This window comes from Thamnophis elegans, chromosome 8 (genome assembly GCF_009769535.1).
Source record: "Thamnophis elegans isolate rThaEle1 chromosome 8, rThaEle1.pri, whole genome shotgun sequence".
NCBI lineage: Eukaryota > Metazoa > Chordata > Lepidosauria > Squamata > Colubridae > Thamnophis > Thamnophis elegans.
Window position 1 is genome coordinate 51,842,456 of NC_045548.1, and position 22,697 is coordinate 51,865,152.

The 22,697-nt window shown below is 40.5% G+C and overlaps 1 protein-coding gene across 1 annotated transcript in view; it reads left to right on the forward strand.

The window, feature by feature from the left end:
* Positions 1-3,754: 3,754 nt before the first annotated feature.
* RIPK2 (receptor interacting serine/threonine kinase 2) overlaps positions 3,755-22,697 on the forward strand; it is a 32,319-nt gene continuing 13,376 nt past the window's right edge. Inside the window, 1 exon segment of the mRNA XM_032222809.1 lies at positions 3,755-4,941. Within this exon segment, the coding sequence (XP_032078700.1) occupies positions 4,712-4,941 (230 nt within the window). The 5' untranslated portion in view covers positions 3,755-4,711.

A 22,697-nucleotide genomic window follows, 5' to 3' on the forward strand; every position in this document is an offset into this window, starting at 1 on the left:
TCTTGCAATCTTCTGTAGAGTTGCTGAACCATTTCCTCCTTCCTGTTGACAACTAACTTACCCAGAAAGGAAGGAGGGGAAGGGAATTTCCCAGCCCGACTTCTGAATTGGCCTGACTTCTGTGCTCAATCTGAGAGAGGTTTATTTTTCTGCTTAAAAGATGACCCAAAGCTGTGGCCAAATGTATTACCTCAACAAAGGACTTTCCTTTTTTCATAGGCACTGCTTGGTGGCCTCCTCCAGGGCATTTCCACGTTAAGCTTTAATTGCACAATAGCCTTTCTCAAACACAGAATTTCACAAAGGGTTCAAATTTATCTCTTTATTAGTTATTTATTCTATCTTTCCGTTGGAAGATTGTGCAGAATATTCCTGCCACTTAATTTATTTTAGAGGAGTGGTCAGTCCGTGAGAAAATTTTGGTGGTTCACAGAAAAACTATTTGCATTTTTTATATTGATCTAAATCGGGGTCTTCAAACTACGGCCCCTGGACCAGATACATGTAATGAACGTTTGTGTTGCTGCAGAGTGTCTCTCCCTTTGGGGTATTTTTTGTAGGCGGCAGAGGGGGGGAGAAATTCCAACTTGGGGTTTGCTTTGGCCTCCTGAGGCTTTGGCCTCCTGTGGGGCTTTGGCGAAGGCTGGATGGATGCGCCGCTGGTCGTGAAGAGCTGGAGGACCTTGTTCCAGTGGGACTGCATCTTGACCTGGAACTGGTTGATCATCTCAGTCCGCTGAGCCTCTAGGTGCAGGTACCTGGCCTTGCACTGCCAGAAGTCTTCCCTCTGCTTGGAAAGCCTATGCTTGTAGTCCTCAGTGAGGTGTTTCTACTGAGCCTTCTTCTCAGTCATATCCAATTTGAACGGAGCTGTTTTGCCAATTCTCATGATGGCTGCTTAGCTCCAACAACTGCTTCCTGTTGGGGCGCTAAGGCAGGAAGGCAAGGAGAGGTTGGGAGGGGAGGGGTGAGTAGAGGCCATTGAGGCGCCCATCAATGTGAGTTACATTGAGTTGGCCACACCCACCCAGTCACATGAACGCCTAGCCATGGCCACCCAGCTGGTCATCTGGTAGATCATATTAGTGGTCCACAGGATTTAAAAATATGGATTTAGTGGTCCCTGAGGTCCAAAAATTTGGTTTTAGGGGGGCCAATTGGGCTGAAAGAGAATAACTGGTACAAAGCCTTGGCTGTCTGCCACAACTAAGGAGGGAGATAAGCAACCCCTTGGCTAGGAGCCCAGAAAATTACCTCTACGAAAACAAGGCTTGAAGTCACAAAATTCTCCCTATTTTTCACTACACCTCGATTAGTAAACTATTGTTTCCTGCAAAATTCCCCTCCCATTGCCCCCCTATAAGCTCTCCGGAGGGGCCAATCAGTAGCCACCTGTTCCTATTTCCTTCTGTGAGCCTTTTTCCAAAGCTGCTCCCTCCTCCTCTCAGCCCTATGCATATGTACCTCAGGGACAGCCTCCCTCTGTTCTTCCTCAATGCTCCCTGACTCAGATGCCATCTGGTGGCCAACAGGCCTCTCTAGTCCCTGCTCTGACTCCAAACACCCCCCAGAGTTTTCCTCAACCTTGAGCACAGTCTCAGTGTTCATTGCTGTCAGATTCCAGCAACAGCTCAGCCGGCCGCTGTTGGGCCACAACAGGACCTGACACAGGAATTTCCCAAATACACAAAAGCAAATAGTTTCCAATATCCATATGTGAAGAATGCCAACCAGTTGCTCTTTCCTTGGAAATTCCGATTGGGAATTACTTACAATATTCAACAACTTGTTTCTAGGGTAAGAATGTCATAATGTCCTGTTTTTATAAATTATAGTAACTAATTGCCATATTTAAAAAAATGAATAAGGTTATCCATGCTTCTTATGAAGCCAGCAAAACAAACAAGGGAGAATCAGCAGATATTGGGAAAACTATGAAGCCAGCATAAAGGGCAAGGAGTAAGGAGCAAGATTAGGCAACTGTAGGTCCAATTTTATAGAATCACAGGGAGGGAGGGAGGGAGAGAGGGAGAGAGGGAGGGAGGGAGGGAGGACGATAAATCAATGAAAGAGAGAGATCTTTAAAGACCTTTTTTTTTTACCAAACTAGGTAACATCATCAGTGTTTTGATGAGACTTCTCACTCTCTCAGGACTTTCGGAATTATAGAAGAATTGAAAGAGAATTGCTTCTCAATTTTGAAAATAATTTTTGATAATTAATATTGGTTTCCTCTATTAGATTTTGGCACCAAGTTATAAAGTATAGCTTTTTTTTTTCACAAAACTTCCGCTTTCTCTTAAAAAGCACCCTATCTCGGCGTGTTTTCCACAAATTACCCTTCTCTGCTGGCTTCCACATGATTAAAATGAACCCGAGGGAAGGACCAAAAACTTATCCCTCTGCTTATTTGGAAAATTAGGTTAGATTCTTTGATCTCGGTAAATATGGAGACGTTCCTCTTTTCCCCAGAACCAGATTATATCCTGTGGAAACCGTAAAAAATAATGACATTTTTTTTCTTCTGCATTAATTAAACTTTATCATCACTTCCATTAATTGAGGCTTATACACTGAGATAGGATAGGCTTGAATCACTAACAACCTAAGATAACAATTTATTGGCTTGTTGAGAATTGTCTTAATGTTATGTAAACATAGATTAAAGATTGTGTGATTATCTGATACAAAAGGCAACCTAAAGAGGGTGATCCTTCTTAGATAATCTCAGCTATTTATGTACATACTGTAAAAGTAGGCTGACTGGCACATGACTGCAGCATAAAGCCTGGCCTATCACCTTTAGCCCAAATAAATCAGTGTTCGCGAAGTTCAGATATATTTCTTCTCGCTTGCCTGCACCTACAGGTAGTCCTTGACTTTGATTTAGTGACCGTTCAAACTTAGAACAGTTCTGAAAAAAAGAGGCTGATGACTGTTTTTCACACTTAACATTATCGCCATGGTCACCTGATCAAAATTCAGATGCTTAGCAACTAGTCCATACTTGTGACGGTTGCAGTGTCCCTGGATCCTGGGATCAGCTTTTGCGACCGTCTGACAAGCAGCGTCAATGGGAAAATCAGATTCATTTAACAACCGTTAACTAATTTGACAACAACGTGCCTACCGTCCCTGTCCTAACAACCCCCTTTATTTGTACCCATTTCATGTATTCATAATCTTGTATGGACTTATATCTACAAAACAATAGATTTATTTGACAAAACAAACAAACAAATAAACTATGGCAAGAAAGGTGGTAAAATGGGGCAAAAATTCACTTAACAAATGTCTCACTTAGTGACATATATTATGCGCTCAAATGTGGCTGTAAATTGAGGACTAAATTGAGGACTAGCTTGCATTATGGGATGACTGCTTTGTCCATTCCAAGCCTGCTGATGAGTTGCCGGCCAAGAGTCTACTACTATTTATTTATTATTTATTTATTTCATCAAGCACGAATTAGATAACAGATATAAGTATAAACATGATTATGTACCAGAGGTGGGTTGCTCCCAGTTCGGCCCAGATTGGGCGAACCGGTAGTAGCTGCTGCTGGAGAATCCGCCACCTGCTCCGACGCTTCTGTGCATGGGCATAAATTTCTGTGCGCCCAATAGTAAAAAAAAATTAGCAAACCACCACTGTTATGTATACATGAAATGAATACAAATACACGGGAATATTAGGACAGGGACGGTATACACACCCCTTAAAGACCTCTTAGGAATGGGGTGAGGTCGACAGTAGACAGTCTAAGGTTAAAGTTTTGGGTGAACGATTCTGCCTTAAGTAACTAAGGGGAGGAGAACCGCCAACCCGAAGCGACAACAAGGAGGCGACTGATCGGAGGCGGGCATTAGCCAGACTTTCCAGTCTGTGAGTTTGTGCTCTTCCGGAATACTGGAAGGAGTCAGAGGTTTTGGGAACGCAGCCGAGACACCGCCTTCCTCCCCGAGCACGTCTCTCTCTTCAGAGCTCTCCCAGTTGGGAGGAGTGTCCAGTTCCCCGCGAGAAGAAGGTTTTAGGGCGCCATTGACGCGGGCATCGCCAGTTGCAGCGAGCTGGCTTTCTTGGGCGTTCCTCGCCCTCCGCGTTTTACTCCTTCTGCCCGAAACAGAGCAGATTCGGCTTCCGAACCTTTCGAAAATCGAGGCCCGCGGTGCCGCGAGGTTCTCCTCCGCCCTTTTCGAAGGCGACGCCGTCCTGCGAATTCGCAAGACCGAAAGCGCAATACTGTCTCCGGCGCGAGGTTGGGTCACCTGTTCCGGTCGAAGGGAGTGGGAGGAGAAGAAGAGTCAAAGGGGTGGGCGGGAGGAAAGTTTTTGGGAGAGGAAAGCCGAGCGGCTCCTAAAAAAAAAAAAAAAAAAGTTCGCTTCGATCAGCCGGATTCCGGAGACGAAGAGATGGCGGCCGAGAAAAGACGGGTGGGGAATGATATTAGGAGCGGCTGGTAGAAAGTAGTAGGTTAGAGTTCGGGACGATTCGGCTGAGCCGCCGCTGAAGAGCCAGTTGGAGCGCAGGATGTGATGCGAAAAAAAGAAGTTGGAAGCCAGTCGCGGAAGAACCGGCGCCTCTTGGCCGAGATTATCGGGAGTTGGTGGGAAAGGAAGATTCCGCCACTTCGCCACGCCGGGCATCGTTTGGGACGCCTGGCCCGAATTCCTTCGCCAGGGGCGCGTTTCGGAGAACTTGCCCTAGTTTGATGGCCTCTGGCTGCAGCATGAGGACGAACAACGGAGGCCCCGACGGCAGGAGCAGTGCCAGTTGCTCGCCTTGCGCCATCAGCTACACCCTGCCCATCATCTCTTCCAACAAGCTCCCGGACCAGCGCTTCGTCAGCCGCGGGGCCTACGGGACGGTGTCCTCCGCGCGTCACGCAGACTGGCGGATCCCGGTGGCTGTCAAGTCCCTGCAGGGGAGCCTGTTAGAAAGGTAACTTTGAGAGCTAGGTGCGAATGCCTGCTGGGTGTTGCTAAAATGCCACGGCTGTCCTTTAAGCCAGGGGTTATCAACCTTTCGGACCACTAAATTCATAATTTTAAATTCCACGGACCACTAATATGATTTTTTAAAAAGATAAATCCTATTTAGTGCAATATAAAAAATGCAAATATTTTTTCTGCCGACTACCAAAATTTTCTTGTGGACCACCAGTGCAGGGACTGTTCTAAGCCATCCTCCTTTTCATGCAAAACAGGCCATTTCTCCATTGCTTTTCCAAAAAGTTTTTTTTAAGTCATTCTCCTTTTCCAAAAAAACCAAGTCTTATAATTGTTGTATGTATGCATTTCTCCTTGGGGTAGCCCTATTTGGGTGTTGTTATATGTGGTTCATATGGGATTAAATACAGGTAGTCCTCGATTTAACAACAGTTCATTTAGTGACTCTTTGAAGTTACAATGGCACTGAAAAAGTTACCTATGATCATTTTCCACATTTATGATCGTTGCAGTATCGATATGATTTACATTTGGATGCTTGACAACTGATTCACACTTATGACTGTTGCAATGTCCTGGGGTCATGTGATCTCACCTTCTGCAACCTTCCCACAAGCAGACTCACTTAACATCTGTGTTACTAATTTAACAACTGCAGTGATTCATGTAACAAATGTGGTGAGAAAAGCCGTAAAATAGGCCAAGACTCACTTAACAAATATCTCAATTAACAGCATAAATTTTGGGCTCAATTGTGGTCGTAAGTTGAGGCCTTCCTGTACTTAGTCATGATGAGTCCTGCTTTGCTCCCACCAGTTCTTGCCATTGGCCACGTGGGCTAATGAACATGAAATCTGATTCACTTTATAGGAAAATGAATTTGCACCTTAAAGCAAAATATTATTAGCACTCTAGTGGTGGATGCTATTATATGGGTTGGTAAAATAACTCAGGGGATCAGACTGGTAAACAAAGGAGAATATTTGTAGCTCAGGGTTGATATGAGGGGTCCTTGGTGTTCTCTGACCTTGCTTGTTTTCTTGCAGACATGTCATTACCAAAATTAGGTAACATCATTAGTGTCCATGATGTTACCTAGTTTTGCTAATGAAAAGCTCAAGAGTACCAAGGAATCCTCAGACTGGTAAATTCTGGTAAAGTTTCTATTTCTTTCTGTAAAAGTAAAAGTTTCTTTTACTTTCTGTAAGTTTCTTTTACTTTTACTTTCTGTTTGGAAAGAAAAAAAGAAATACTGCAGAGTTTTGGGAGGATATTAACATTCCCGCAGAGGAAAGCAATATGATTCTGCAGTATAGTTTTGGATGGGATTCCTAGAATACTTCTTGTCCCTTAATTGCTATCCTGGATCTTTTATTTGTTTTGTTTTGCAAGAGGGAAGGAAGGATATAGCAATAGCACTTAGACTTATAAACTGCTTCACAGTGCTTTTACAACTCTCTCTAAGCAGTTTACAGAATCAACATATTGCCTTCAGCAATCTGGGTCCTCATATATTTGTACACATTTCTATGGGAAAGGGAGGTTAGTGCATGTAGAGATAATACCCTTGTACATTATATTAAAAGTAAATAATTTAAATTCATCTTTTTAATTGGGTTAATATAAGTACACATTCGCATTCCAACTTTATCCTGCTTTGGTTTATGGTTTCCAACAGGTAAATAGCACCTGCATACATCTAGGACACTTATACAGGTGTGTCACAGGGACATATTCTGTGTTGGAAGGAATCTCCAGAATTTCATTTGGCAGTTAGCAAGTCTAAGTGAGCAACATAGAGCATTTGGGCATTGCACAAAATGGTCATTTGTGTTACCTATTATTTTGGGATTGTTAAAGGAGGAGATCAAATTCAGTTTATCTTTTCAATAAATCTAATATTAGCTGGTTTTTTGAGAATACAAGTAGTATAGGAACTGTTAGAAGATCCTGCCATATTTTAAAGAGATGGAATCTAAGTGTTGTATCAGAATTCTACCCCAGATATTTGAAATAACTCGTTGTTTCAATGTTGAAATTAAACATTTCAAGTTCTTAGGCCATTTTGGGACACCATTGTTTTCAGTTTGCAGATATCCAGTCTGGAATGATAAAGATCCCTTCATCTTCTCGTCTTCATAAGATTTACTTTTTAGTTTCCAGATCATCCTTGTTGCTTTTCCTCCAAATCTATTCCAGATTTCTTTTTTTTTAATTGAATATATATTTTATTATTAATTTTTTTTAAATTTTTAATTTAAAACAAGTACAACATCCTTCTTTACATGCTATAGAAAGTGTATCAGTCGATCACAAATAAACTTTCGTACATCTCCTCCACAGTCAACAAACATAACTCATGTTAACTCAAGTGTTTTAACTCAGATATTCATACATATCACCATCGTCATATATCCATTTTCATTTGACTGTAATTATTATTTTAAAATATTAATATAATAATACTCTTAAACAATATATGCCCAGACCAGTGGGAAAAGAAAAAAATCAAAAAAAAAAAAAAAGAGACCAACAAAAAAGACAAAAAAGACAAAAAAAACAAAGGACAAGGCAGGGAAGAAAAAACAAAAAGAAAAAAAAGAAAAAAAAAAAGAAAAAACAACACAGGTATATATTATATAAAAAAATGTATATCAGCTGGTTACAACATGTTTGGTGCATCTCTTCCATTAATTCATATTAATTCAAAAATCTTGACTCAAATGTTTACCATATTGCCATCATTATACCTCCACTTTTAGTTAACTACAGTTATTCAAACATCCTTCAACCTTAACTATGCCAAAGATTTAGTCCATAACCACATGCTGACATTTCATTTACTTGTTTGCAAAATCCTATATTAACATCAAATCCTCATATCGTAATTTAGCTGAGCATCCATAATATTTAATACCAAAAAGTCCATCTTCCATGCAGTGTAGTTTATTATCATTCTCCCTTCTTTATGTAGTTATATCATATAACATTTTCCCCATATTAATTAATATTTAACTGTATATATTTTATTTTATTTTTAATAGTGGTAATTATTGTAGTTAATAACCTTTATTTATAGTCCAAAGTATTTCTAACCTTCCTTTCTCATATCCAATTATTATGTATCATATCAACTCCACATTATATACATTACTATCAATATCAGTTATTATTCAGCTATATCTATTACAAATAAAAGTAATTAGATTTAGCTAATTTTAAGTTGTATTCTTCCATCTTCAGCCTATGTCTCTCCAATAGCAAAACCTTCTCAGTCCTATTGCCATTCGATGAATAGATTTACCAAATGCTTTTATAAGCAAGTCCAAACAGGGATATCTTCGCACCTTTTTGCCTCAGCTTGTCTCTGATGAAATAGTAATGTTGTCCCAAGCTAGTTAAACTTTTCAAATTAACTTTAATTCTCGAAGGTGGAATTTTGGAATCTGCCAATGATGTTTCATAAAGTGTAGTTTCTTAGCTCTCCCCCTTTCCAGGATAGCGTTTCCTTCCTTCCTCGAGATAGACAGACGTCATTTCTCACATTTTTCATTTGTGTTTCAGGAACATCCAAACATTCAGCGTTCTCACCTTTTCCTTTAAGTTTTAATGTCAATAATCCAATTTTTTTTCAAATCTTTGATAAGAATCAAACAGTTTTCGAATGCAGAAAAAAGTGTATGAAGCGAGCCCTTGGAAATATAATTCGACGCCATGTTGTGTCGTAGTTAAAGACTCTAAGATATTTGCAAGTAAAAATATGCTGGGAACTGTGCGATCTTATCTGATCTTAGACCACACAGCCAAGCAATAAAAGTGTCAGATCGTTAGTTTTACAGCCCACTTAGAAAGAGTCAGGGGAGATGTTGAAGAATTCCTTAAAGCGTTTAAGAAATAGAGTAACCACCAGCCATAAATCCATTAAAAAAAAAAGACCAATTCGCCGCTAGATTCTTCTGTTCTTTGGTTCCAATTAGCTTAAATTTAGTGCGGACCGTCTCTCTTTGAGTAATAAAATCAGCTTACCAGTTGAATCCATTCATACCATTCTTAGGGCAACCTGCAGTTTCGGTTAGCATATAGCTAATCCAAAAGGAGTTGGCAGGAGGGGTTAATTCCACGCCCCCCAGAGACTTGGCGATCGTCTCTGAGGTCACTGGATCTCCCCTCACCTTTCACTGTCTTCTATGGGACAGCTAGGGTCTAATGACCCGTCCAAATTCCTTCGGAATAGGGAAATTTCAGGAATAGCCTGAAACTCCGTCTTCTCACTGCTAAGCCCCGCCTTCCAAATCTATTCCAGATTTCTTGAACTTTTTATGCAACGCAATACCAAAACTCAACACAGCATTCCTGCTGAAATCTGACCAAATAGAACAAAATGAAACAATTGCAGCTCATTATTTGGAACAATGTTTCTGTTTTTGCAGTCTAAAATTACCTTTGACATTTTTGCCCTCCTATACTATCTGATACATTCAGTTTTAATGCTTGTTCCAAGATTTCCAGAATTAATGTTGCCAAGCCAGATACCTCCATCCCATTTACATTTTGATTGTCTAGTTTCGTGATGGCGAACCTATGGCACATATGCCACAGGTGACATGCAGAGCTCCTCTGCGGGCACACAAGCCGTTGCCCCAGCTCAGCTCCATCGCGCATGCATGCGCCTCCCACTGGCCAGCTGGTTTTCAGGTCTCTGCCACACATGTGTAGGCACATGGGTGGGGCTGAGGGTCAAATGCACATGCGGGGTGGTGGTGTGCATGCGGGAGGGTCTTACGTGTATGCGCAGTGGAGAGGAGTGCAGTGGGGTCATATGTGCATATGCAGGGGTTGCACATGCACGCATGGGATGGAATGCATGCATTGGGGTCATGCCCGGGGTGAAAGGGTCACAGTGGTTATGCATGTTTGAGAGATTTTTTTCTATATGTATTAGTTATCCCAGACAGTTATGTTTCAATCTCAATATTAATAAGCTTTTCTTTACTTGAGTAAGACTGAACTTTGTGGTATTTAAGTCAGTGATCATTGATGAGAAATCGCCATTGAGATGTGGAATCTGGCAATGAGCTATCAGAGACCAATGCAGGGAAAAACATAAAAGCAGCTTTGAACGGTTTGCTATTCAGGAAGTGGCCCAGGAGGGACCCTCCCTAATTTCTTCTCAGCATTCATAGTTTATAGTTATGCAGAGCATGCTTTAGTCTAGAAATATTTGTCTGTACCTGAACATGCAATAAAGAAACTGCATTGAATGTGTTACACATGTTGTTCTTTCTTTCCCATGTCTGACATAAGCGCTCTTTTAGTATGGTTTTTTTTAGCCAGCTCTGTATCCAGCTAATTGTCATGCCATAGCATATTATAAGTTGTGGTGGCTTAGGCGGTTAAAACTCTGGGTCATGAACTGGAAAGTTGGCCGTTCCATGATCCCGTGTTATGGGGAGAGCTTCCACTCTTGCCCCATCGCCTGCCAACCTAGCAATTCATAAGCATGCAAATGCAAATAGATGAATAGCTACCCTTTGGTCTTAGGAAACAGCATCCCATGCACCTCAGTGTACCACCAATATGATCATGGAAACATCTTCAGAGAATGTTTGCTCCCTCAGGTAGAAAGCAAAGACGGGCACCATGCCCTAGAACAGTGATGATTAACCTTTTTCTCCTGATATGCCGAAAGCGTGTGCGTGCCCACACCCATAATGCAATGCCTGCACGATCCCCCGCATTTCCCCTCTGTGCTCCCTGTACATACATGAGACCTCCCCTCACACCGTTTTGGACCTAGGCTCCCTGAAGCCTCCTGGGACCAAAGAGGGCCACAGGGGGGTGCCGCATCACCATCCCAACAACCCGTTTTGGGCCTAGCAGGCCTTCCTGAAGCCTCCTGAAACAGGGAGCAGGGGGGCGCCACACATCTTACCACGCTCCCCCCACCCGTGCACATGCACATGTGACCCCACCCACATGCATGCCTGTGTGAGGCATGTGCGCATGCGCAGTGGAGCTGAGCTAGGCAATGGCTCATGTGCCCGCAGATAGGGCTCCGCGTACCAACCTTTACCTTTATAGCTATCCTAAGGTACATTGTCAGATGTTTTGCTGCAATCAAGATATACTTAAACCTAGAACATTCTCACATTATACAGAGGAACTCTCCAACAACAAGTCTGGTTATTGTCAAAATCTTTGCTGGCTTGTAGTAATACAACCATTGTTTTCAAAATGATTATAAATTTATAATCCTCATTTTTGCCATATATAAAAATAGGGAAACCATCTTTCTCTAGTTGTGTGGCATACATTATTACCAAATATGTATGTTTGTTTAAAACATTATATAGTCACCTGTATAACTTCTATGTGGCCCTCAATAAAATCATTAAAACAAATGTAAAAACAAAACTGATGCCAGTCCATGGAAACATATTATCTAATCTCCACAATGTTGGGGGAGGGGCAAATCAGGTCTTTAAGGCTTTATGGAAAAGTAAAAGGATGGACTTCAGTGGGAAAGGTGTTTCCATAGAACAGAGGCTGCCAAGGAAATGGCCCTATTCACATTGACACTCCCATTAGGATTCTCTAGCAATTCATAAAAAACGTTTCGTGAGATTCACCTGACTCTCAGTATCCTAGGATATGATTCATCTGACTAACTAAAAATAAGGAGTCCTGTATTACCTGTGTTACCTACATAATGTCTTCATTAAGTAACCTTTCAGCTCTATGGACCGGGGTGTTAGTGAGCTGGGGAAGAGCTTATAAAAATGGAGCTTCGTGCACTCGTTCTGACCTGGCTGCCATGGGCCTCAGAGAAGGGGTTGAGAGCCCCTGAGCTAGTATATTGAAATTTCCTCCTTGTTCTTTTAATTGATCATAATTTGGAAGTCTTCTTTTGTTAATAGCATCCTCTGCCAGTCTTAACTCCTTCTGAGCTGGAGATTTCTTGACACCACATCTATACTTCAGACTTCTTGTAACACTATTCCTTGAGAAGATGGCTCTCTACAATCTCTTAAATGTGTCCTCTTTTGCTTTGAAATCTCCACTAATGTTTTTGCATATTTACTGAATATCATTTTGTTATCCTCCATTTCTTTCCAAATTTCTTTTTAGTATTAGGCTTGTACAGTTGCTTGGAAGAATGTTCCCAGTAATGTGTACATTTCCTGATTATACATCTAAAAGTTCAGCAAGATATGTTCATTTATGTAAACTAGCTTGTGAAGTGTCCATTTGAGTGCTTTGCATAGCTTATTTTATTTTCTCACCTATGTGGGGCAACTTTTCCTATTTGTCATAGAATTCTATACATTGTTATTCTCAAATCTCTGCTTTCAAAGTTAGAGGTGTTGATTGCATTTCATTCAGGTTTAGTTTGCCTTGAAATCAAGAATGCCAGCATTTCTCCATGTGCTTTTGCTATTTTCACTTCCTCAATTACAAGTTACTTCTTGGTTCATATAAAGTCAGGCACTCCTGATAATTTTTGTTTTCCTATGTGGCAAAACCTAACTATCCAAATTGTAGCATACCTGATCAATTCTCTATCCAGAACACTTTCTAAAATACTAGCACATAAGGCATACTAATTGGGAATTACCCTTTTCAAGACCTCTGGTAAAAATGCTAATATGTTAACTCACTGTCTACATTACGAAATTAAGATGTGGAAGAATTCTACAAATATTGTCAGAATGGAACTACATTTTTGAGAAGTATATAATGTGCCTGTATTTGTGAAACTACTTCTTGTTAGTACAAGCAAATACAAAAAGGCAAAATTGGTATTGTTCCCGATTATATTGTTCAATTACTATATAGACTTGCAGGACTATAAAGTAAAAAATGTAAACCAAAAAGGACAGAGGAGGTTAAACAATCCAAGGCAGAATCAGTAGGCTGACTGTCATAGCAGTAAAGTTGAAAAAAGCATTACATAAAACAACATAAGGTTAGGTCTGGAATCTTGACAAGATTCATTCTATACTATGATATATGTTAAAAAATCTTATTGTATTCCATATTTGTGTATGTCGAATCATATACTCAGGGATGTTTCCCGTTCATTAATGAAGATAAACTTCATTTGACTTCTTTCTCTTATAATTTCCATAACAAAAATTTTGAGATTCCTTGGCTTGTTCTAAGCTGGCAAGGTTATACATTCAAGGCTAGTGGGACTACAATAACCAAAAGTTCTATAGCTAACTACCGTATTTTCACCCCTATCACCCGCCCACGCAAATAACCCGCCCACGCGAATAACCCGCGGGCTTTCGGGATCGTGTAAAATATTTTCCGTATACCCCGCCCACGCATATAACCCGCGACGAGTAAGAGAGAAGGGAAACAGCTGAGATGGGGGAAGAAACGGAGAAAGAAGCCTGCGCAAGCTGGGGAAGAGGAAAGGAACGGAGGAGAAGGAAACGCTGAGATCGGGGTGGGGAAGAAACGGAGAAGAAAGAAGCACTGCGCAAGCTGGGGAAGAGGAAAGGAACGGAGGAGAAGGAAACAGCTGAGATCGGGGTGGGGAGAAGAAACGGAGAAAGAAGCCTGTGCAAGCCTCCGATCGTGTAAAATATTTTCCGTATACCCCGCCCACGCATATAACCCGCAGGGGGCGCTGTGCATGTAAAAAACCGCATATAACCCGCGGGTATATGGGTGAAAATACGGTGGTTCAGCATCTGGATGAAAAAGAAATGGGGCAGGTTGGACAGTTGTGCAATGTAGAAAGAGTACTAGACAATAAAAAAGCATCCTATAAATTGAATATATGTCCCTATATAGTACTAATAGTTTGCTAAATTATGAAATAGGTTAGAATAATTAAAAAATTGGAAGGAATAATTCTTGCTCAATGCAAATGATACATAGTAATTAATATACAGTTCACCTGAAAGTCCAGCTCCACTTTCCAAGTTTAGATCAAGAGGTGTTTGTGTGTGTGTGTGTCTGTTGTGTGGTGGTGTCTGTGTGTGTGTTAACTATACTACAAGTGTTCATTTTTAATTCTATCATCAGCTGGTCTTTATTTGTTTAATAAATAGAAGTATCACCACTTATTTTCTGTATTTCCCCTTAATTCAATTAGTAATTAACTGTAGAGACAATTTGGTATAGTGGTTAGGGCACCAAGCTAGAAAATAGGAATCCATGAAAGCTTCCACTTTAGGCATGAAATAATCTGGGTAACCTTGAGCCTTTCACTCTCTCTCAACCCTAGAAAGAAGGCAATGGCAAACCACTTATGAAATCTTGCAGGGACTTGTCCTGGCAGTGAGTAGGAGTCAAAAACTGCCACCTTAATTTCACTCTTAGTTCCTTATGGTTCTATCTATATATAGTTCATGAATATACCACAGACAGTTTACTGAAGACTTCCTCTTGGGTAGCTGCTCTGATTTTGAGAGGAAAAGCCCATTCTGCATTATCATTTAAGACAGAGTCATGTTTCTATGAATCAAAGCACTTGTGGTGGCCTAGAGTTTTCTCATACTAACAGCAAAACATTTTGATTTAAAGAGATGGGAATAGGGCCAAGATATAATCAGTGTATGTGTACCTGGTTGCTAAGCACTATCAGAAAACAAATGTCAGACAAATGTTAGGGGCAAATCACAGGCTACATGTGTTATGAAATAACTTGGTAACAAAAGAAAAATCACCAATGCACACAGTTTATGCTTCTTTATTTTAGTAGGTATCCAACTCTTTACTTCAAATTTATTGAAGGTAGACAGTAACATAATAATATTTTCCCCAATAAAAACAAAAGTGATAGAATAAGAATTGAGTAATAAAAGAATAAGTCGAGTAAGAAAATAATAAGAATTGAAAAAGAATAAATTCATTTAAAATTAATCCAGCACAATTGAAAAGATAAATCTTTTCTTGGCTCTAACTCTCTTAGCCATCAGAAGGCTGGCAAGATCTGACTTTTTCCTTATGTTTTAGAGGTGGGATGTTATGCTTTCCCATTCGCAAATTACATGGTACCGTGTTCTATATTTGGATTGTTTTAATTTTGGGCTAATTGTGGGTTTCTTTTATACAGATTTTTTTTTTTGCAAATATACTTACAATGATCAGCTTTATACATTTTCTAAATAAATAAAGCAGGAAAGATCACATAAGCAAATTCTGTCCAATTTAGGTACTGGGTAGGTTTAAGCAGTCTTTAATATAGCAGTGCAAATCCCTAATATTAAGAATTCCCTAAAGTAATTATGAAAGTTTGCAAGTTCTCTTAATGCAGCATGTGGTGCAAAAGGTGGGTTTTTTATTGCAAGGTGAGAATATTTAAGTATTAAAATAAATACATAAATATTATACACACCCATACATATACACATACATACATACTGCATATATGATTTAATTAAAATACAGTATGTAGGATTATTTCCATTAACTTATTTTTATTTTCAAAATTGCACTTTAGTGATAACCTTGGGAGATAGTTTAGGTGGCTGCACCTAGGACCATGATAGCAAACCTATGGCATACGTGCCACAAGTGGCACGCAGAGCCCTCTCTGTGGGTATGTGAGCCGATGCTCCAACTCAGCTCCACCACGCATGTACACACACCTCCCACTGGCCAGATGGTTTTTGGGTCTCTTCCATGCATGCACAGGGGGAGGGCACATGCGAGAGTAGCATGTGCATGCATAGGGGGAGGGTGATTGCAATCGTGGAGCATGGAAGGAGGCAGTGCTCCCAGGAAGCTGCAAAAAGGCCTACTAGACCCAAAACAGCATGCGGGGGGGGGTGTCATGCGCTCGTGCAGGAATAGCTTAGGGGTTGCATGTGCAGTGGGTGGGGCATGTGGAGAGGGGATCGCATGCACATTGCATTATGGGTGCGAGTGCATGCGCTTTTGTCACGCGACAAAAAGGTTAACAATCACTGATCTAGGAGTTGGGTCTACTGGTTTTGCAGTTTTAGGAAGATTATTTGCCTTCTGATAAATTATTAACAGCAAAGCTGTATTCTGAGAAACCTTTTGAAGAAATGACAGGACAACCATGTGTGTGACTCATGCATGCTTTTCTACCAAGCCTGTTACAAAATGTACAAAAGGGGAACTCTATAGACATTTTCCAGACAGTGAGATATGGTTTTTGGGAGAGCAGATAATGTATCTCTCCCTAAAGGAGAACTATTGCCTCCCTCTTGAAATGTGGTTAGAAACAGAAACGTAGAAAACTGAGGGCAGTTGGTGTGTCAGTTACTCCTGGTGTTGTTTGTAACTTTCCAATAAATCATATGTTTGCAGTTCCTAGGATTATACCTTTTGCATTAAACAAAGCCCAATTCCAATCCAAATCATTGGCTGATTGTTTCTTAGTCTCTTGCCTATAATTTTACCTAATTTACCTTTTTTTTTTACCTAATTTACTTGCTTGCCAGCAGAATACATTTGGGAATGTATTTATCATACTTATACTTTCTCTCTCTAGATATATATCTACAAAAATTCCATTCTCACCCTCTAAGGATGATATGTATCTTCCTCAATCTTGGGTCCTCTATCAAAGGTCTAAGAGTAGGCCTTTGTTCTGCTCAGGATCTTAGCTGTCCCTAGCATTGCACTCTTTTGGGCAGAGAACACTATTGTTGTTCATGGAATCAGTTGGAGAAACTCTCCTAGTTTAGGAGTCATAGTTTTGAGTATTTCGCCATCACTGGAACTACTTTCGCCTTTACTTTCCACTTCCCACTTTCTTTTGCACTCTATTTCCACCTTCAGATCTTGGTACTTCTCCAGCTTCTTATACTTCTTCTTGATTTTGCTGTAATTTGGCATTGCTCTATCACCATCGCCATCTTCTGATGAGTGGCTAGATAATGCAGCATACATTGAAGTGCCACTTTTTATGTGGGATTCTTGGATTCAACTCCTGGCTGGTACCCCATCTTACCAGTGGGGGGTCCTTGGGCAAAGGCTCTCTAACGCTTCACTTACCTACCTCAAAAGTGTGACGTGAACAAGAAGTGTCATTCCAGCTCAGACGTCAACTGGATAAGAAGATTTTTGATAGACATTGGGGAATCCTACAATCTGTTGATAAAATCTGGGACACTGTCAAGATTTTTTTTCACACATACACAGAGAGAGTGGGAGGGAAGAAATAAGTGTAGTTTTTTGAAAGTAATCAAAATATCTGCTCATATTTTACATTTCTCCCCAAAAATTATCCAGACATAGGTTATAAAGCAGCTGTAAGATGACCAGGCTGAGGGAAAGATCAAATGTTATCAGTTTCCAGTTCATTTGCACCTACAGGAGATTTAAGTCCAGCCCACCTTGAATTCCATTGACTCTGCCGCCAATTTGCGTTGGCTGTTAGTAGTTCAGATTCTTGTAAAGAGCTTAAGCTTGCAATAAAACTGTACAGTCATTTGAACTGCCTGGATTTCCTGATTTCTTGTGCTTGGCACTAGCCGTATTTCAGACTTCAGTTGAAAATAATCAAAGCTTCACCCAAACAAGTTAATTTCTGGCTTTCAACAGTGCTAACATTAATTCATATGATGAAGATTTTACTTTTACTCTCACAATTTGGCTTTGGTTGATGAAATGTATAAAAAGAGTATACTACCCCTATCAGATTCCTTCTTTTTTCTTTAAATTTTCACTATAGTCTTCGCTCTGGTTGATATGAACATTAACATGTTACATTTTGTAATATGTTATACCAGTCAGTGCTGTGGTTGGTTTCTGGCTTGGTAGTACATGCAAATGGAAACAATGACTAGATCATACTTTGCTGTATTACTTGAACATTAATTTTCAACCATGATTAATGATTAGCCTACTATTAATAATGCACATTAACAAGTTTATATGATACTATACGTTTTGTTTATGGTTCATTGATTTATTTCTAGTTTGTTTCTGCATCCTTCCCAAAGTTAAAATCATTTTACTGCAGAAATATCAGGAATTAATCAATGCACCATGCGTACATTGCTTATCTGTGCAATTAATGCTGGCTTGTTCAACAAACAATTGTTAAGATAAGCGAGCAATGTATGGCTGTGAAAGTTGGTCCATAAGAAGGACTGAGCACCAAAGAATTGAGGCCTTTGAACTATGCTGCTGGAGAAGACTCCTGCGAGTCCCTTGGGCTGCAAGGTGATCAAACTAGTCAGTCCTAGAGGAGATCAACCCTGACTGCTCTTTAGAAGGCCATATCCTGAAGATGAAACTCAAATACTTTGGCCATCTAATGAGAAGGATGTACTCACTGGAGAAGAGCCTAATGCTGAGAAAGATTGAGGGCAAAGAAGATTGGGACAACAGAGAATTAGGTGGCTGGATGGAGCAGTAGGCTTGAGCTTAAATAGACTCCAGAAGATGGTAGAGAATAGGAAGGCCTGGAGGAACATTGTCCAAGGGGTCGCGATGGGTTGGACCCAACTTCGCAAGTAACAACAACAAAGTATAATATTTAAACAAATCCTCAGATTTGGAGTTATGGCAAAAGATGTCAAGAAATTTACAACTAATCATGGGTTAAGTACAGTTAATAGGATAGCTATTTAAGAACAACTCTGGGATTAGATAAAGCAGATTTCATGCTCATACTCGGAGTTCTTAACCCATCACTTTCTGCCAGTCCAGCTTCCCTCAAGTGGATGTGAAGATTAAATAAGTGATACAAGAACTACCAATAATTCTCTAATGAGCATCCATATTAAAATATTATCTTGTTGTATCAATGGGCTTTGAATGAATATAGTGATGCATGTCGGTATGCATACATCTAATCCTCAACTTACAATAGTTCGTTTAGTGACTGTTCGAAATTACAATGACATTGAAAAACAACTTAAGATCATTTTTCACACTTACGACCATTGCAGCATTTCCATGGTCATGCGATTTGCATTGGATGCTTTGCAACTGACTCACGTTTATGATGGTTGCAGTGTCCTGGAGTCATGTGACCCCCCCCCAATTCTGCCACCTTCTGAAAAACAAAACCAACTGGAAAGCCCTATTCACTTAACAACTGTGTGACTAACTTAAAAACACTTAACAACTGTGGCAAGAAAACTCGTAAAGTGGGGCAAAACTCACTTAACAAGTTTCTCACTGGCAACATAAATTTGGGGCTCAATTGTGACCGTAATTCAAGGACTACCTGTAGAATTTTTGCTGCTTGTAGGCTTCTCTTACATGAGTGAACAAGCTACTGCAAGTTTTGTGGTCCGATATGTCCTTCCTCAGCATCTTAAACATGGAACTTGTCTCAATCCTGAAATGCTTCAGGAAAAAATGGCAAAGAGTAGCAATTGGTACTGTCCTTGGTAGATGGAATAGTGGAACAAGTACCTGCCTTTGTTTTTGGTGCTCTGGAGGGATGGGAGGGTCCCTTGCTTCAGGATTGAAAAAAAAGTGGGGCGTGTTAAGTAAGCTCCCTGTTGGGAGAGTGAGTACGTTCAGAGAAGCGTTGTTAAAGTTGTGTTGGAGAACACACAAACCAGCATACAGAGACACTGCAGTTTAAATAGGTTTTTACTTTCGTGGAAATAGAGGTATCAGAGTCCATCAAATAGTCCAAGTCATACATGGATAGGACAGTCAGTAACCAATGTCTTTTCAGTTAAGGGATAATCCAAATAACATAGTCCAGTAATCAGATAATCAGTTCGGCAGACAAAGTTTGCTAACAATTGTAAAACTTACAATAGCTCATGGCACTCAGATCAGTTCAGCCCAGTATCTAAGGAACAGAGAGCTAACAGTCATTCTGGCTCCCTCTTATGGCCGTTTGAGGAAAACAGCAACCAATCACATTTTACAGTATGCTTTAAAGCAGTGGTAGTCAATCTGGTCCCTACCGCCCACTAGTGGGCGTTCCAGCTTTCAGGGTGGGTGGTAGGGGTTTTGTCCGATACTGAAGCACTTTCCCTTTTTTTAATTTAATTGACTTTAAAAAAAATTCATAGCATTATTTAAAAACATTTTCATTAGGTTTTCATAAAATCACCATTACTGTGGAACTGGTGGGCGTTTAGAAAATTTTACTACTAACAGAGATACAAAAGTGGGCGGTAGGTATAAAAAGGTTGACTACCCCTGCTTTAAAGAAACAGTTACAACATTGTTACATGATTTTTATATTGCAACCGTTAGATTATATTCCTACAGTTCATTGTAAAGCACAGCATCAAAAAGAATTCATCATCTTTGTGGCAGACATGAAGATAAATGCATGGGGACATAGTCTAAAGGAAAAGGCTTTCCTCTCCACAAGCTTTAGTTTTGTTGCTGTGGCCAACCAAAATTTATAGATTCTATCTAAAAATAAGATGGGCATGCAAAATTAAAAGGTGTATCTCATAAACTGGCTTCTTAAAGCATTTCAGAAGCATCACCCTCCATAGTCGAGTCCCGTGATGGCGAACCTATGGCATGCATGCCACAGGTGTTGTGCATGCATGTGTGGGGGTTATGTGTGCATGTGCTGGGCATAGGCGTATGCAGGGGGGGTCACATGCATGCCCGGGGTCAGGGGAATGTGGGGGATTGCATGCATATGCACGGGGGAGTGCAAGGGGGGTCGTGTACTCATGCGGAGGTCATGCATGCATGGGGGGGTCACGCATGCATTGCATTATGGCTTTTGGCACACAATGACAAAACGGTTAGCCATCACTGGCCTAGTCTCTACTTATGGATTTTCCTTTGGGGGAATTATTTTTGTAAAAGATATACAGTACCTTTACCATTTTTAAGAGACATATCTTAACTAAGAAGAAGCCATTTTAATACTTCCTTAATTTCAGTGTAAGATTCCTTTTTCGTTTTCCACAACTCTTGTCATAGTAACTATTTCCTAGCCCCGGGATGGTGAATCAATGGCACGCATGCCACAGGTGGCACACAGAGCCATTTTTCAGGGCACGTGAGGCGCTGCCCTGTTAGCTGGCCAGCGCGCATGCGCGTGCTGGCCAACTGAGTTCACCCTTTTTAAAAGCCATTTTCACCCTCCCCAGGCTCCAGAGGCTTCATAGGAGCCTGGGGAGGGCAAAAAGAGCCTCCACGCCCCCCCCCCGGAGGCCCTCCAGAGGCTTCATGAACTTCCCTGAAGCCTCCAGAGCGCAAAAAACCCCCTGCCCTATGGGCAAACTGGAGGTTCGGGAACGGACTTCCGGTTTGCTCGGAGGGTCGTTTTAAGTGCTCAGGAGACTTCAGGGAAGCCTCCTGAAGGTCCCTGAAGCCTCCGGAGGGCCTCCTGGGGGAGGTGGGGGAGGCTTTTTTCACCCTTCCCAGGCTCCTATAAAGCCTCTAGAGCCTGGGGAGGACAAATAAAGGATGCAAAAAATGAGGGGTCACACCTGTAGTGCACGCATGCTCACTGGGGGGTCATACATTGCATTATGGCTGCGCACGACCCCCCTGCACTCCCCCCACTTATGGCAAGCCAAAAAAGGTTCGCCATTGCTGTCCCAGCCTAACATTCTTGCACTGTTCCAAATGTGTCCACCAGCACAGCCTTAACCTCTGTGATCTTTCAACCTAATGCATATGGTTCTAACCAGGGTTGTCAAACTCGCAGCCTGTGGGCTGGGTGCGTCATGCCCTGGTGATGCCCACGCCTGGTTTAGCGAAGGGGAAAGAAGTCGTGATATGTCACGTGATGCCACCATGACACCATGAGTTTGACACCCCTTTTCTAAACACATTACTACTATGTCTTGAGTCCTAAGAATACTGTATTTGTTACTGTTTTCTGATTTACAAAGCTCTACTCTGCTCCCCTATTACATAATGACACAACCTCACCTGCTTTGCAGAAAGATTGGCACAATTATGCCTAGACTGGAAAAAATACAAACAATCAGTAGAAAGCAGCAAAGGTTATTTTCTTTGCTATATCTATTCATCATCTGAATTTTGCAGCTCAAATATAGTCACCCTGTCAGGTGAATTGGAGACGTGAAACGACTATTGCAAGATAATTAGAATTTGGATGCCTTTATTAGAGGCAAAATTCTAAATCCCACAAAGAAGAAACACTTAGTTTTAATCGCAGAAATGTGCTCTCGAATGTACTCTTCGGCATTATGTCAAATAAAACTAGTTATACATAACTGGTTTTATGAGCATTAACATTTATTTTGCTTAAAATCAAGGAAAAGGAAGAAACTGAATACTTTTTAACATGGGGTTCATTTTATCAATGGCTAGCCAATAAAAACAGAAGTTAAAAATGTGGGAATATAAGAGAAGGATTAATTTATAAAAAGATTTATTAAAATGAATAAGCAAACATTATTATTATTACTATTGTGATACTAAAGCCAATATGATGACTATGCAAATATTATAATTGTTATCTCTCAAAATTATTGTACGCAGACCACACTGTTTATTTAGAAATGGAATTTTTATATGTAATAAAACTTTTTAAAACATAAAAAGCATTTATTTCCAGATGATTTGTTTTAATAAACATACAGAAGTAGAGTAATTTATGGAAATACAAAAAAGAAGCTAACATTTACAAACGGCCCTTTTATTCATGCCTAAAGTGGAAGCAGAAATCCATGCTATGATTTGGTGCCAGTTTAAAACTCTAAATTAATGTCTGAACCAACTTGCTAGGACTGATTTTAAGGTAAAAATGTATAAAGCTGTAACAAATATACAATAATTTGCTACACTCCACAGAAGGACTAGCAAAAGTAAAGCTAGCCTCAAAATGAAAATCCT